The 17,726-nt window shown below is 41.7% G+C and overlaps 1 protein-coding gene across 1 annotated transcript in view; it reads right to left on the bottom strand.

The window, feature by feature from the left end:
- The window catches only part of gtf3c1 (general transcription factor IIIC subunit 1), an 82,355-nt gene that overhangs the window by 16,569 nt on the left and 48,060 nt on the right, over positions 1 to 17,726 (bottom strand). Inside the window, exons 26-30 of the mRNA XM_073060279.1 lie at positions 14,484 to 14,565; positions 13,299 to 13,411; positions 8,536 to 8,598; positions 6,720 to 6,813; positions 2,049 to 2,221 (exon numbers count right to left, since the gene is read on the bottom strand). Coding sequence (XP_072916380.1) covers positions 2,049 to 2,221; positions 6,720 to 6,813; positions 8,536 to 8,598; positions 13,299 to 13,411; positions 14,484 to 14,565 — 525 coding nt within the window. The remainder of the gene's footprint in view (positions 1 to 2,048; positions 2,222 to 6,719; positions 6,814 to 8,535; positions 8,599 to 13,298; positions 13,412 to 14,483; positions 14,566 to 17,726) is intronic.

Below are 17,726 nucleotides of genomic sequence, written 5' to 3'. Positions count from 1 at the left end.
CAACAATCTATCTTGTTCTTTGACTAGAATATAGAGCAAGATTGCAATTCTGAGACTTTATAAGGCATCAGTGAGACTGCACTTGAGCAGTGTTGGGCTCCTTATCTAAGAAAGGATGAGCTGGCATTGGAGGGGATCCAGAGCAGATTCACCAGAATGATCCCAGGAATGAAATGATTTATGTACAAGGAGCTTTTGATGGCTCTGAGCCTGTACTTGAAGTTTAGAAAAATGAAGGGAGATCTTATTGAAATCTATTGAATATTGCAAGGCCTACACAGAGAGGATGCTTCTTATAGGGGGGAAGAGTCTAGTATCAGAGGGCACAGCTTCAGAATCGAAAGATGTCCCTTTAGAACAGAGATAAAGAGGAATTTCTTTAGCAGAGGGTGGTGAATCTCATGAATTCATTGCTTCGGATGTCTATAGATGACAAATCATTGGGTATATTTGAAGTGGAGGTTCATAGATCTTTGATCATAAGGGTGTCAAAGGTTACAGGGAGAAGGTAGGGGAATGGTTTTGAGAAAGGTTAATAACGTGGCCATGATGGAATGGTGGAGCAAACTCAATGGGCTGCTTGGTCTTATTCTGCTGCTATGTTTTATGGACAGCAAGACCTAGGCAAACCAACGGGAAAGTTCAATGCAGTCAAACAATATCTAGTCACCTGGAGCTCAAAACTGCTAATAATTTATTAATTGTGCCTACCAACACAGAGGGTGTCGTTAAACAGAGGGTAAACACAGTCCTCCACCAAACAAATATTGTTTTGCAAATGGAATAAATGCTACCCCTGCATAAAACATTACAGTACAAGCCCTTCAGCCCAGGATATTGTGCCAATCTTTAAACCTCCTCTAGGATCAATCTAACCCTTTCCTCTTGAACAGTAGCTCAACTCTCAATAAAATTTGAGGTCAGGAATTTGAAGTAAACATTTGAACAAAGTAACAGTGAGTTTTCTACACTTGGTGACCACTATATTAGGTACACCTGCTCAGTAATGTAAATATCAGCCAATTAGCAACTCAATACATAAAAACACATGCAAAAGGTTCAGTTATTGCTCAGACCAAACATCAGAATGGGGAAGAAAAGAGAATTAAGTGACTTTGACTGTGAAATGATTGTTGGTTCCAGGCGGGGTAGTTTGAGCATCCCAGAAACTGCTGATCTCCTGGGATTTTCACACACAACAGTCTCTAGAATTTAAAGAGAATGGCGCCAAAAACAAACAAAAAGAATCCTATCAGTGGCAGTTCTGTGAGCAAAAACACTTTGTTAATGAGAAAGGTCAGAGGAGAATGGCTAGACTGGTTCAAGCTGATAGGACATTGACAGTAACTTAAGTAACCAGCCATTAAAACAGTGGTGTGCAGTAGAGCATCTCTGAACTCTGAAACGGATGGGCTACAGCAGCAGAAGGCCACAAACGTACACTGTGGCCATTTTGTTAGCTACCGGAGGTACTTAATAAGGTGGCCACTGAGTATACATGTTAATTGAACACAGATCCAAAGAGCTAAGTAGGTAACCAAGAATAGGTTTCTAACTGACACAGCTAACAAAAGTCGCTATGTAAGCTTAAGGCGTCACAGCAAATGAAAAAAAACCTCACAGCTCCAGTGAGTGGGATTCATTCCAGAAGTTTGGTTTTCCCTGTGACCACACAGGTTACCTCAGATGTTCCACATTCCTCCCATATCCCAAAGATGTGCATGTTGGTAGCTTACTTGACCACTGTAAATCACGCCCATTGTACAGGCGTGTGGGGTAGGATTAGGAGAGTGTTGTTGAGAACATGGGGAGAACAAAATGGGAAACACTGTAGGATTAACACCAATGGGTGCTTGGCATGGATTTGGGGAGACAGAGGGCTGTTTCTGTATTATGTGCTTCTATGACAAGATTCTTGAACCCTCGTAACAAATCTAACTGTAACAGGATGCCTGGTGAACCAGCATCATTTTCAGAATCAACAACATACAAACTCAAACTGACTGTTTTCAAAAAAGCTTAAAAAGTTGAAATGTCCCACGACGTACCTGTAGTATGTCTGTGACAACTGATATGACATTGCTGCAAAGGGCAAGGCTCTGCTCTTCTTTGGACCCAAACCTTTACTGACCCTGCGGCGGTTTACCAAGCTCCTCTGCTGGAAGTCCAGGAATACCTTCACTAGGATTTCGTCCTTGTATTGTTTGTAAAGGTGAAAAGTCTAGGGGAATAATACATATTTTACACTAAACTCATATTTCTGACCCAAACATATTTACATGTTATTTACAAAAGAACCTTTGGCTTCAATGCAACAGCGAGGGTTGTGGCTGTTTTTTTTTAAACAACCTGTGTAATTTTTTTATTTGTTCCTGCTTAGAAAGACTGTCTTTCACTGTCAGTATTTCAGTGTGTTAGTTCTTTTTACCACGATAAAGCGACAAAGGAAGTAAAAAGGTTATACAGTGTTCAACGTAATCATCCCCTCAGTGCTAATCAAAAAGCTTCAAAACCTGGGCCTCTGTACCTTCTTCCACAACTGGATCCTTGCCTTAAAGTCATAGAACACTACAGCACAGAAACAGGCTCTTCGGCTCATCTGGTCCATGCCAAACTATTATTCTGCTTGTCCATCGACCTGCAGCCTGGACCATAGCCTGCCATACCCCTCCCAACTATGTAGTTATCCAAACTTCTAAACATTGAAATCAAACCTGAATCCACCAGGTCTGTTGGTAGCTCATTCCAACTCTCATCACCCTTTGAGTGAGGAAGATCTCCATCATGATCCCCTTAAACATTTCGCCTTTCACCCTTAATCCATGCATGACTTCTAGTTCTAGTAGACTAGAGAGTAGTCCTAGGTGACCTCCCCTCCACAATCAGATTTCTGGACAGACAATGAACCCATGATCATTACCTTAATATTTTTGCTCTTTCTGCAGTACTTAAATGTTTTAAAATATATAATACTTATTATTAGTACTTTATGTACTGCACTCTACCACTGCTGCAAAACAACAAACTTCACGACATACGATTTTGATTTGTAGCTCAGAGCATATCTAGTGGTTTTGTGAACTGCCTGTGATATACAGGTGTTATTAAATCTGATTCTGCCTGCAAAATATCACCATATATTGCAAGTGCTATCTTGTCACCACAAGGATGTATTTTTATTTTTCTGTAGAAAGCACACTGCACATTCAATGATGTGGAAACCACTGCTACAAAAAACATTAAATTGAAGAAAGTATGGTTAACTGAATGGCCCTGTGACTAAATTTCTTTTGCAAGCAATGTACCAGTGATTATCACAGCTCACCGTGAAAAAGGTTTTGCTTTGATGTATCTCTTTGCTTACAGCCAAAAAACATCACAGCTGAGTTCAGTAACACTATCTTCATCACCCAGGGTCTCAATGTTTTATTCGTTCGGTTAATTCAACAGGGTCTAGATTTTCTAGTTTCAATGCTAGTGCTTTTACAGCTAAGCTGTTTGCAGGACAGGTGCACTTAACCATTGGCAGGACAGGTGTAGAATACATCGGATCAATTGCAAGAATGTGGCAAGTGCACGAGGCCGACTGATCACGCGGTAAATCGACTGGGCCTCCTAACAAGGCTCTCTCTTTTTGTGTGGACTTTCAAGGCTGTATCAAAGGTGGTGACGAATCAGCAGAAATTGAAAATTTGGCTGAGTGGTGCAATAAACAACAGCCCCTCACTTAATGTCAATAAAACCAAGGGACCGAATGCAAACTTCAGGAGAGGGAAACCAGAGGCCCATGAGCCAGTAATCATCAGAGGATCAGTAACTTTAAATTCCTGGGTCTCTCCATCTCAGAAGACCTGTCCTGGGCCCATCATATAAATATAATTGCAAAGAAAGTACGATAGTGCCTCTACTTCCTCAGGAGTCTGCGGAGATTTGGCATGTCATCAAAAATTTTGGCAAACTTCTATAGACATGTGGTGGGAAGTGTGCTGACTGGCTGCATTGCAGCCTGATAAGGGAACACCAATGCCTTTGAGCGGAAAATTCTATAAAAGGTAGTGGATTTGGCCCAGTACATCAGGGGTAAAACCCTCTCAACCGCTGAGCACATCTACATGAAATGTTGTCGTAGGAAAGCAGCATCCATTATCAAAGACCCTTACCATCCAGGCCATGCTCTTTTCTCACTGCTGACATCAAGTAGAAGGTACAAGTGCTTCAGGACTCACACCAACAGCTTCAAGAGCAGTTACTGTCCCTCAGCCATCAAGCTCTTGAACAAAAGGGTATAATTTCACTCATTTAAAGAATTCTTTTATCTTGTTATTTCATGCTTGCTATTTATTGCTATTTATGTAATATCTGCATTTGCACAGTTTATTTAAGGTTTACAGTTCCTGATGCTTACAGTTATTGTTCTATAGATTTGCTAAGTATGCCTGCAGAAAACAAATCTCAGGGTTGTATGTGGTGACATGCATGTACTCTGATCATAATTTTTACTCTGAACTTTCGCCGCAGTAGGCCTGGTTCACTGTAAGTTGCCCAGCGTGAAGCGTACCCAACATGGCTCAGTAAAAGCATTTAATCCTACTACTCCTTTGTCACTCTTGCTCCACACATAATGCACCAATTCTTTACTCAATTTACACTGGACAAAAATTTGTAACCAGCCATGAAGTAACAGTACTCTCTCTTCAATCGACAAAACACTTAGCAAAGAGAGCAAGGAATCTCTACGGCCAGGGGATAAAGAGGACAACAAACGAGAAAATCTGCAGAAGCTGAAAATCCAAAGCAACACATACAAAATGATGGCGGAACTCAGCAGGTCAGCCAGCATCTATGGAAAAGAGTAAACAGTCGATAGTTTGGGCCAAGATGAAGGGTCTCGACTGTTTACTCTTTTCCATAGAGGGTGCCTGGCCTGCTGAGTTCCTCCAGCATTTTGAATGAAGGGGATCCCTGGCATCAGAGCTGTGAACTCAGCAAAAATAGAAAATGCTGGAAATACTCAGCAGGTCAGGCTGCAGATGTAGAAAGGGCAACAATTAAAAAGTTTCAAATCTGAGACCCTTCATCAGAACTAGGAAAGAGCAAAGTTAATTTTCAGAAGCAATGTGAGCCATGCAGAGTAAAGAACAAGGGGAATATCGCTAGATAACTTAAGTTTTTAACCCAATTGCATATATGTACATAATGCAATATAATAGATTCTGTTTAATAGGGACACATCCGAACCAGTACATTTTAACCCAATTAACTGAGTGATAAAACTATGTATTTAAAGAAATACAGAACAAATTAGAAAACTATCAATACTACCACAGTACTATAAAACTGTATTCGTTCCTAATAGTCAGCAACAGAGGAATTCATCCAGCGTATGCTGGCACATTCTTTTGATTGACTAAATGAACAAAATCAGTGCAGATAATGGACAGCCTTCATACAATGCTATCGATGATGCTTCCTCCAAATCTTCATTTTCATTGTAACATTCAAGATGATTGTCAATACGTTCAAATTCTTTATAGTCCCTAGATCGTTTTAGGAGTGAAATAGTTTCATTTCACTCTGGGCCATCTCTAGCATCTCTAAGGCTGAATGCTTGAAACAGCTGCAGTTCTGAATTGTCTTACTTCTTATTTCCCACCAACCAGCAGTGTCAAAAATCATTGCTTTTTGAACACAAGCACACGCAACTGACATTATTTTAAAAACCCTTCATTCAAAGCATGGAGTAGTGTGCAAAGGTCACACAAGTGCACACATCTGACATTAGCTAGAAACTGTTCAGCAACTATCTCCTGTCCCAATTAAGTGACATAGTGTCCCAAATAAATGAAGGGGACCCCAGTCCTTTTCTTGATTGAGTTTTGTTAAGAGTTGTCCCAAATAAGCAATTTCCCTGATTATCAGATGGCCCAATTAACCAGAATCCACTGTATTGCCATATTATATAAAAAGCATATTTAATGTTTTCTATAGTGGGGGAGTCTAACACCAGAGAGCACATTCTCAGAATAGAAGGACGCCCTATAAGACCAGAGAAATTTGTTCAGCCACAGGGTGGCCAGACGTTGCCACATACAGCTTTGGAGGCCAGGTCATGGGCATATTTGAAGCAGAGGTTGATAGATCCTCGATTAGTAAGGATGTCAAAGGTTATGGGGAGAAGGCAGGCGAATGGGGTTGAGAGGGATAATATATCAGCCATGATGGAATGGAGGACCAGACTCAATGGGCCGAATGGCCTAATTCTACTCTTATGTCTAAAGGTTTCAGACCTCTAAATGAGCTCTATTTTGAAATATTTGTATGAACAATTATACCCACAAAATTAGTTTTTAAAAAAAACTGTATAGATGGCTGAACATTCATTAGCACATCATTAGAAACTCATCGTGAAAACACCTTCAGCTTACTTTACACTTGCATGAAGAGCTGAAATACACATTTCAAATGATTTCCCGGATTAGGCAGCAAGTGGAGAAACACTGAATTAATACAGCAAACTTTGTCGTGATTTACAACTGCATATTTTCAGGTGGTAATTCAATACTATTCAAGAGCAAGAGACAATGGAGAGTGCCCCTTCCCATTTCTTTGGCAAAATCCAATTTAAAACATAACCCGGCATAAAGTCAGATCTTAAATTGAAAGAGTCATTAAAAATACAATGTTCTTGAGTCTACTGGATTGTAACGGTGCATAAATACCTGGAAGGACTGACATGATTTCATCTGTATATCTGATAGGGCCAGTGTACTCTGGATGAAATTTTGCAGGACCAAATAATGGATATCATCCGTGCTACAAGAGAAAAACAGAAAGGTAAATTTACTACAGTCTCTTGACTGACGAGGCATTTAGAGTTTCAGTCAAGATCATCAACTCTTTTTCTTCCCCCTCAATAGACGCTGCCTGAGCTGCAGAGTTCCTCCAGCAATGTGTGTGTGTTACTCTGGATGTCTAGCATCTGCTGAATCTCTTATTTACAGAGAAATACAACTTGGTCTGCATTAAGTACATATCATTTGGAGGTTTAGAAAACACTTGATTCCTCTAATCAACTGCTATCAGCTAAACTCTCCAAATTTTTCTGCTACTAATAACTTTAAAAATTTGGACAGTGCTATTATGTCAGCCCTACATGGTAAGGAAAGATTTATTTTATTTTTGCTTATTTAGTGTAACAGTATGGAATAGGCTCTTCCGGCCCAAAGAATCGTACTACCCAGTCATCCCCTGATTTAACCCTAGCCTAATCACAGGACACAATGACCAATTAATCTACTAACCAGAAGGTCTTTGGAACTTGGGAGGAAAGTGGAGCACTCTGAGCAAACGCATGCGTGTACAGGAAAGAATGTAGAAATTTGCATACAGAGGACGCTGGAGCTGAACTCCGAACTCCCGATGCTTGAGCTGTAATAGCGTTGAGCTAACCACCATGCTACCGTGGTGCCCAATGATGCATTCGTTATGACTTCTTTACCACTCTAAAGAAAAGGGATTCTGCGTTCCTTTGAGGCACAATGGGTTTAGCTATTGTAGACAGAAATTCGTAGGAATTTCTTCTTTAGTCATCTTGTATCTGTGGAATTCTGTACCCACAGAACTACTGAGGCTGAATCACTAAACATATTCAAGGCCAGAGTAGATCTTTAAGGAAAATCAAGGGTTATGGGAACATACAGGAAAGTAAAGCAAAGGCTAATGATGGAGCAGGCTTGTTGGGCTGTGTAACCCGCTTTAGCCCCTTTCTTCCAATGATGTTTCAATATTCTGCCACAGTAAAATGAGCAACTTGCTAAACATTGTTCACACATTTTTTTTTTAGAGAAGTCAATGCAAAGAAAACTCGGGAGATCTTAACTAGATTGCTGACCACAGGGCAATAATTTTGGGCATTATCAAAAAGGGCAACTGAGGATGTTTTAGAGATTGCCAGAGATGAGGAATTATAGCTCTAAAATGACACCAAATAAGCTGGTGTTATTTCAGATGAGAGGGACTACACTGAATGCAAAGCCTAAACAAGGTGAAGGAGGAGGGAGACAACCATAACTTAGGAAAGCAGAGAGTGAGTAAAATCTTTTAACCCAAAAAGAAATAGGGTTAGGGTCTAAAATTACATTGGAAGCAGAAGCACTTTTAATAAAGAACTCTGACGAGCACTCAAAGAGCCACAGCTAACAAGGTAGGTAGGAAGGTCAAGTAAAATTCATTGGACATGACAACACTTTCACCTGGGTTACATTATCTCACAACATCAAATATCACCACACACAAAATACTGGAGGAACTCTTGTTTGTGATCAAATATCACCAAAAATTTTTTGGCTATCTTGAGGGGAGGGTTTTCAGATCAAAAGCTCTGTCTGCCCCCTCTCCCCTACGAGAACCTGGCTTCCAAGGGTACAGAAATCTTTTCTAGTATCAATGATATCCAGTCAATGCCCAACTGCCAAACCTTTTAAAAATCTATACATGATTTGCAAAACCTGAGATAAGAATAGTAAATAAGATTACCTTTTTATGTTATCTTGCTTCCGGCCTTCATTCCCTTCTTCTCCAACAACCAAAACTTTAAACCTACACAAAGAATAAAATTCCAACAAGTTAACGTACAGAAGAATGAACATAATTGCTTTCTCATTCCCAAGTTTATACATTCTTTTCCATTTCTCTCAAGTCCCCCTTGATCTGAGAAAGTAGAAGAAATACTTATTCCAAACCTTTATGTGCTTATTAACACAGAAACCATCTCACAACATGTCAGCATCAGAATCAGGTTTATTATCACCGGCATGTGATGTGAAATTCGTTAACTTAGCAGCAGCAATTCAATGCAATACATAATCTAGCAGAGAGGAAAAAATAATAAATAAAATAAAAAATAAATAAAAAAGTAAACCAAATACGTAAATTGAATAGATTATTAAAAAAGTGCAAAAACAAAAATACTGTATATTAAAATAAAGTGAGGTAGTGTCCAAAGCTTCAAAGTCCATTTAGGAATCGGATGGCAGAGGGGAAGAAGCTGTTCCTGAATCGCTGAGTGTGTGCCTTCAGGCTTCTGTACCTCCTCCCTGATGGTAACAGTGAGAAAAGGGCATACCCTGGGTGCTGTTGGTCTTTAATAATGGATGCTGCCTTTGAGACACTGCTTCCTAAAGATGTCCTGGATACTTTGTAGGCTAGTACCCAAGAAGGAGCTGACTAGATTTACAACCTTCTGCAGCTTCTTTCAGTCCTGTGCAGTAGCCCCTCCCCCCATACCAGATGGTGATGCAGTCTGTCAGAATGCTCTCCACGGTGAAACCATGGAAGTTTTTGAGTGTATTTGTTGACATGCCAGATCGCTTCAAACTCCTAATAAAGTATAGCTGCTGGCTTGCTTTCTTTATGACTACATCGATATGCTGGGAACAGGTTAGATCTTCAGAGATCTTGACACTGAGGAACTTGAAGATGCTCACTCTCTCTACTTCTGATCCCTCTGTGAAGATTGGTATGTGTTCCTTCATCTTATCCTTCCTGAAGTCCACAATCAGCTCTTTCGTCTTACTGACGTTGAGTGCTAGGATGTTGCTGCGGCATCATTCTACTAGTTGGCATATCTCACTCTTGTATGCTCTCTCATCACCACCTGAGATTCTACCAACAATGGTTGTATCATCATCAAATTTGTAAATGGCATTTGAGCAATGCATAGCCACACAGTCATGTGTATATAGAGAGTAGAGCAGTGGGCTAACCACACACCCCTGAGGTGTGCCAGTGTTGATCATCAGCGAAGAAGATGTGTTATCACCAATCCGCACAGACTGTGGTCTTCCAGTTAGGAAGTCGAGGATCCAATTACAGAGGGAGGTACAGAAGTCCAGGTTCTGCAACTTCTCTATTAGGATTGTGGGAATGATGGTATTAAATGCTGAGCTACAGTCGATCAATAGCATCCTGACGTAGGTGTTTGTGTTAGCTAGATGGTCGAAAGCCATGTGAAGAGCGTCTGCCGTTGACCTATTGAGGCAATAGGTAAATTGCAATGGGTCCAGGTCCTTGTTGAGGCAGGAGTTCAGTCTGGTCATAACCAACCTCTCAAAGCATTTCATCACTGTCGATGTGAGTGCTACCAGGTGACAGTCGTTAAGGCAGCCCACATTATTCTTCAGTTTCACTGGTATAACTGTTGCCTTTTTAAAGCAAGTGGGAACTTCTGCCCATAGTAGCCCATAACATGTGGGCAGGTCTTATAGATGGAACTAATTGATATGGAAGAAACCTTAAGTCTGCTGTGCCCAAAACATATAGCTTACTGATCCTAATCAGTGCACTAGTAACCCATTAGCTTCTGGGAACTGATGAACGTACATCATCATGATAATACTCCAAATGCATGGCATTACTGTGAACTGTAAGAAGAAAATCATCTCCCAAAATTATGTACAATGGGACACCGAATTCTCTGTAAAAGATTATGTGTACACATAGAAGGCAAACTTAATAAGTGATCAGAAAATAAAATTCTTAAATTTAATTTTAAACCTAATGTATTCATTTACAGACTCCCAAAACTTCACATTAATGGTGCTTGCAGTACTCTGAGGCACATAACAGTGCTGGATCATTAAAATCTAAGCTATTAATCTCAATATTATAAGACCATAAGGCATAGCAGCAGAATAAGGACATTTGGCCCATCTGGTCTGCTCCATCATGGTCGATTTATTTTCTCTCTCAACTCCATCATCCCCGCCTTCTGCCCGTAACCTTTGACGTCTTTACTAACCAAGAACCTACTAACCTCCACTTTAAAAATACTCAATGAGTTGGCCTCCACAGCCATCTGTGGCAAAGAGTTCTACAGATTCACCCACCTTCTGGCCAAGTAAAGTACTATGCTCTGTCCACCAGAGAAAGCAGGATCTCCCAGTGGCAACACATTTTAATTCCATGTTCCATTCCCATTCTGATATGTCTATCCATGGCCTCCTCTACTGTCAAGATGAAGCCACACACAGGTTGGATAAACAACACCTGATATTCCATCTGGATAGCCTCCAACCTGATGGCACGAACACTGATTTCTCTAACTTCCGTTAATGCCCCTCCTCCCCTTCTTACCCCATCCCTTATCTATTTATTTATTATTCCCCCTTTTTTATCTCTCAGTTTTTTATTTTCTCTCTGCCCCTCTCACAATCACTCCTTGCCTGCTCTCCATCTCCCTCTGGTGCTCCCCTCCCCTTTCTTTCTCCCTAGGACTCCTGTCCCATGATCCTTTCCCTTCTCCAGCTGTGTATCCCTTTCACCAATCACCTTTCCAGCTCTTAGCTTTATCCCTCCCTCTCCTGTCTTCTCCTATCATTTCGGATCTCCCCCTCTGCCTCCCACTTTCAAATCTCTTACTATCTCTTCTTTCAGTTAGTCCTGACGAAGGGTCTCGGCCCGAAACATCGACTGTACTTCCTTCCTATAGATGCTGCCTGGCCTGCTGTGTTCCACCAGCATTTTGTGTGATTGTTCCAGCGAGATGTTGAATATATCCGTCAGCTGGGCTACATAGTCTTTCAGAACCCAGCCTGGTATATTATAGGGCCCAACAAGAGAAAATCTACAAATGCTGGAAATCCAAGCAACACACATAAAATGCTGGAGGAATTCAGCAGGCCAGGCAGTATCTATGGAAAAGGAGTACAGTTGACATTTCAGTCCAAACCACTGACTGTACTCTTTTCAATAGATGCTGGCTGGCCTGTTGAGTTCCCCAAGCATTTTGTGTATATTATTGGGCCCTGCAGCTTTGCGTGGGTTGACTCTGACCAGGATCTTCGTCACCTCAGCTTCAGCAAGATGGAGTGTCTGCTCCCCTGGGGAGGGGGAGGGGGAAGAGGGGTGCCTTCCTCACCAGCACTTTGTTCTGTGCATCAAACCGGATGTAGAAGGCAAGGCACACTTGTTGTCTGTAACCTTCTGAATTCCCTGCCACGTGCACCTCATAGAACATAAAATAGTACAGCACATTACAGGCCCTTCGGCCCACAATGTTGAGCCGACCCTCAAACCCTGCCTCCCATATAACTCCCCACCTTAAATTCCTCCATATACCTGTCTAGTAGTCAATTAAATATCACTAGTGTATCTGCCTCCACCACTGACTCAGGTAGTGCATTCCACATACCAACCACTCTCTGAGTGCAAAACCTTCCTCTAATATCCCCCTTGAACTTCCCTCCCCTTACCTTAAAGCCATGTCCTCTTGTACTGAGCAGTGGTGCCCTGGGGAAGAGGCACTGGCTGTCCACTCTGTCTATTCCTCTTAATATCTTGTACACCTCTATCATGTCTCCTTCTCATCCTCCTTCTCTCCAGAGAGTAAAGCCCTGGTTCCCTTAATCTCTGATCATAATGCATACTCTCTAAATCAAGCAGTGTCCTGGTAAATCTCCTCTGTACCCTTTCCAATGCTTTCACATCCTTCCTATAGTGAGGTGACCAGAACTGGACACAGTACTCCAAGAGTGGCCTAACTAGAGTTTTATAGAGCTGCATTATTACATCACGTCTCTTAAACTCTATCCCTCGACTGATGAAAGCTAACACCCCATAAGCTTTCTTAACTACCCTATCTATCTGTGAGGCAATTTTCAGGGATCTGTGGACATGTACCCCCAGATCCTTCTGCTCCTCCACACTACCAAGTATCCTGCCATTTACTTTGTAAATGGTATTGCAGAAGTGTCTGTAAATTCTCTGAGAATGCTCCCATTCTGCCTTCCCGATAGAGCAGGAAAGCACAATACTTTTTTCTCTGAGACCTGTCGCACCCCCCAATCCAAAGGCAGCATCACAATCCCTCAGTCATGGCTTCTGATCTGCCCTCACCCAGATGTGTTTTGTGATGGTAACATCCTCAGTTCACTCCTCTATGTAGCTGGTCACAGAATCCACAGATTCCTCGATGTTAACATGGTTGCCATAGGTAGCAGCCTCCTTGAACATTCTCCAGTTCGTATTATCAAAGCAGTCCTGCAGTGCAGAGATTACACCCTCAAGCCAGATTTTCACCGCCCTTAGAATGGGTTTGACCCATTTGACACATGATCTGAGAGTCCATTGTGGACTTTATAGGCACCAGGTATGTTAGAGTAAAACAGGTCTAGTGTATTCCTCCTTATCTCTGTTCTAAAGGGACATCCTTCTGAGGTTGCGCCCTTTGGTCCTACACTTTCTCACTATAGGAAACATCCTCTCCAGTAGATGAAAGTTTCAGACAAAAAGAATCACACCTGGCAAATAACTCCTGCAGTGTATCAGGAATCTCGATATTTCCAGATCCGATTGTAGAGCTGAATTTTTCTCTCAGTTTTCTGACAAATTCTTGGAACTCTTCTGCACAAACCTGTTCAAATACGAGTTATTTTGACGCATGAAAATTTCACAGCAAGCACAAATGCACAGGCATAAAACAGAAAATGTTTGAAACACTCAGGCAGCAATTGCGAAGAAAGAAACAATTAACACTACAGGGCAACACACACAAAATGCTGGAGTCAAGTCCTGATGAAGGGTCTCAGCCTGAAATGTTCATTCTTTATTCCTTTCCTGCTGAGTTCCTCCAACAGTTTGTGTGTGTTACTCTAGGTTTCCAGCATCTGCAGATTCTCATATTTATGAGACTGCAGGGAAAAAAGCCCCTTTGTCAGAATAGGAAAAGAGAGAAACAAATTTGCTTTAAATCTCAGAGTATGGGGAGGCTCCCATTCTGAGGTAGAGAGATTAATATGAAACATTAATGATTTTTTCCCTCTCCACGCTGTTGCTTAACCTGCTGAGCACGTCCAGCATTTACTGTTTTTATTTCAATGAATATTTCTAAATTTAACCTCAGTTTTCCCAGTGTGGGATCTTTATTTTGGACATTCTCGATCTCTGATCTGTAGTCAGGAAAAAAACGTGCAGTTTTAATCAGCTGAAGTCCATAAGAGCATAAGATAAGAGCTGAATATTTCTCTCAGTTTTCTGCCCATTTGGCCCATTGAGTCTGCTCCGCCATTTCATCATGGTGATCCATTTCCCTCTCAATCCCATTCTCCTGCCTTCTTCCCGTAACATTTGACACCCATACTAATCAGGAACCTATCAAAATCCACCTTAAATATACCCAGTGACTTGGCCTCCACAATAGTCTGTGGCAATGAATTCCACAGATTCTCCACCCTCTGGCTAAAGAAATTCCACCTCAGAAATGTACATCAGAAATATTTTTAAATGTACCTGACAGCATTTATTTAATAACTGGGAAGATTTTAATCTAACTTCAGGGTTTGGGTGCCAATCTAAAACATTCAAGATGCTTCAGTATTTGAATAAACAATACACTGAGTCATAAACAAAAAGTCCAGCTTCAAGACATTACCCTTTGTTTTGTTTTGTAAAACACACACAATAAAAACAGCACAATGCTCAATTACCTTACTGTCTTGGTAATTACCCTTCTTGCTCATAATTTCATCGATTAAAGCGTGGTCTTCATAGACTTCAGCAAGACAAATTCTGTCAACAGTTAAAAAGGATAAACTATTTAATATTTTTAAAGAGGAACAATGGTATTGCCAGTGGTATTACTGGCAATTTGATCCAGATATGGCACCTGTTAGCATGTTTGAGATTATAGAAATAGAACACAGAAATCTACCGCACATTACAGACCCTTCAGCCCACAATGTTGTGCCGACCACGTAACCTACTTTAGAATTTGCCTCGAGTATCACAGACTATGCACAGCATACACTGTACACGGAACATAGCTCAACACTTACAGTGCCAGAGACTGGGGACTGGAATTGGTACATTCTCCCCGTAACCACACCCAGGTGCTCCAGCTTCCTCCCTCATTTCAAAGATGTATGGATTAGGGTTAGCAAGTTGGGTTAGGCATGCTACGTTGGTGCCAGAAGCATGACAACACTTGCAGACTGACCCCAGCACATCCTTGGAGTGTGTTGGTTGTTGACGCAAACGACACGTTTCACTCAGTGGTTTGATATTTTGATGTACGTGTGACAAATAAAGCTAATCTTTCTTTATTTCTTAGAATCAGGCTAGTTAAAGCATGCAAGCCTGTTCCCATTTCTTTTTGCACATCAACACAGCTGTTCATATTCCCTCATCAGATCAACATTTAACAAATTTTTCAGAAGCAAATATTATCCCAGGGTATTATCAACTGGACACATGTTGGAAAGAAGGTGGTTGAGCTGTGCTCTTCCACAAATTGCATTCCCCTGCTTTTCCCCTCCCTGCAAGGTTGCTGGCTTCTGCCCCCCATGGTAACTCTGGGCCACAGCACAGATGTGGCAGCAGTTTAGATGATTTACCGTAGATTCCGGATTATAAGCCGCTACTTTTTCCCCACATTTTGAACAGCTTTGAACTCTGCGGCCTATAATCCAGAGCGGCTAATACATGGTTTTTTTTCATGCCGCCTCGTAAACATTTTGCCTCGTAACAGTAGACCAATAAAATTGATGAGTAGTTCACAGAGGTCCAATGAAATTGTACGATAAATCAAGCGCACTTTCACAATTAAATTATTGTAAATCAGTCATTTGTACTCACCCTCATCAACATGGAAAATACTCGAAGAAAAGCAAGACCCGAGCGCGTCAGACCCGATTAGACCCGATCGCATTGCGCAAGCGCGTCAGACCCGATTAGACCCGATCGCATTGCGCAAGCGCGTCAGACCCGATTAGACCCGATCGCAATGCGCAAGCGCGTCAGACCCGATTAGACCCGATCGCATTGCGCAAGCGCGTCAGACCCGATTAGACCCGATCGCATTGCGCAAGCGCGTCAGACCCGATTAGACCCGATCGCAATGCGCAAGCGCGTCAGACCCGATTAGACCCGATCGCATTGCGCAAGCGCGTCAGACCCGATTAGACCCGAGCGAAAACGCTGCTTTTAAGTTAAAGTCGATCAATAACTTTTCCTGGTAGGCTGCAGTATATATATTTTTACCAGTCGCTAGGAGATATTGGAATGTTGTTCGTGCTGTTCAGTAAAAAAGTATATGCAACGTAATTTGTGTTACCGATACGTATGTATATTTAAAAGTAGCGGTGCGGCCTAAAATCCGGTGCGGCGTTTACAATTAAAAAATTGATTTTATTTCTAAAATTAGAGCCTGCGGCTTTTAATCAGGTGCGCTCTGTAGTCCGGAATCTACGGTAACTACTGGAATTCACTGTAACAGGGCTGTGGTAATGTGATTAGACTTAAATAGAGACAGGGAACCATCCAGGTCACAAGACAGACAGATGGAAATGGAACAAATCTCTTGGAGGGGGAACACCTTCCTCCTATTTTCAAAGTATGAGTATTTGTTGTACTTTAAATGGGGAACCTACACTCAATGGCCACTTTATTTGACACCTCCTGTATCTGATAGAGTGGTCACTGAGAGCACGTTTGTGGTCTTCTGCTGCTGGTGCCTATCCACTTCAAAGATCAACTTGTTGTGCAGTTAGAGATGCTCCTCTGCACATCACTGTTGTAGCATGCGGTTATTTGAGCTACCGTCGCCTTTCTGTCAGCCTGACCCCTCCTGGACATTCTCCTCTCACCAATCTCATTAATAAGGCTGTTTCACTCACAGTATTTTATTTTTAAGTTTTTCCACACCATTTTCTGTAAATTCTGGAGAGTGATGTGCTTGAAAATCCTAGCAGTTTCTGAGATACTCAAATCATGCTGGCTGGCACCAACAATAATTCCACAGTCAAAATCACCTAGGTCACATTTCCTTCCCCATTCTGATGTTTGGTCTGAACAAGAACTGAACCTCTTGACCATGTCTGAATGCTTTTGTGCACTGAGTTGCCGCCACATGATTGGCTGATTAGATATTTGCATTAATGAGCAGGTATACAGGTGTGTCTAATAAAGTGGCCACTGAGTGCAGATGCAGAGTCAAAATTCACCAGACAACAACACACACAAAATGCTGGTAGAACACAGCAGGCCAGGCAGCATCTCCCTATAGATGCTGCCTAGCCTGCTGTGTTCCACCAGCATTTTGTGTGTGTTGTTGTTTGAATTTCCAGCATCTGCAGATTTCCTCGTGTTTGCTCTCAAAATTCACCAGTGTCACTTTGCTCACACTACCAGGCCTGACACTGAAACGAGATCAGCTTTGTGCTGCAGAACTAAGCCCATTTAGAATCGCATGATTGCACAATTTCATTTATCTGAAGAGGTCAATTTGCCTGCTTTCTCCTGCTACAAGTGAGAAGTCCAGGCAAGAATGACATAAATTCTACAGCAAAAATAACAGTAAATTGGGTTGAAAAGAACAGTTACACAAAATTAGCTGCTCTTTAATTATACAAAATTAGCTTTATTTGTCACATACATCAAAACCTACTGTGAAACGCATCATTTGTGTCAACGACCAACACAGTCTGAGGATGTGCCGGGGCTGCCTGCAAGCGTCGCCAGGTTTCCAGCGTAACATAGCATGCCCGCAACTTTTTAACCCTAACCTGTACGTCTTTGGAATTTGGGAGGAAGAAGTAGCACCCGAAGGTAATCCACAGAGTCACAGAGAGAATGTATTAACTCCTTACAAACTGTGGTGGGAACTGAACCCTTATCATTTGTGCTGTAATACCATTACGTTAACTGCTACACTACCATGCATCATAATTGAA

Source organism: Hemitrygon akajei, chromosome 11 (assembly GCF_048418815.1).
Source record: "Hemitrygon akajei chromosome 11, sHemAka1.3, whole genome shotgun sequence".
Lineage (NCBI taxonomy): Eukaryota > Metazoa > Chordata > Chondrichthyes > Myliobatiformes > Dasyatidae > Hemitrygon > Hemitrygon akajei.
This window is presented reverse-complemented; position numbering and strand designations above follow the sequence as displayed.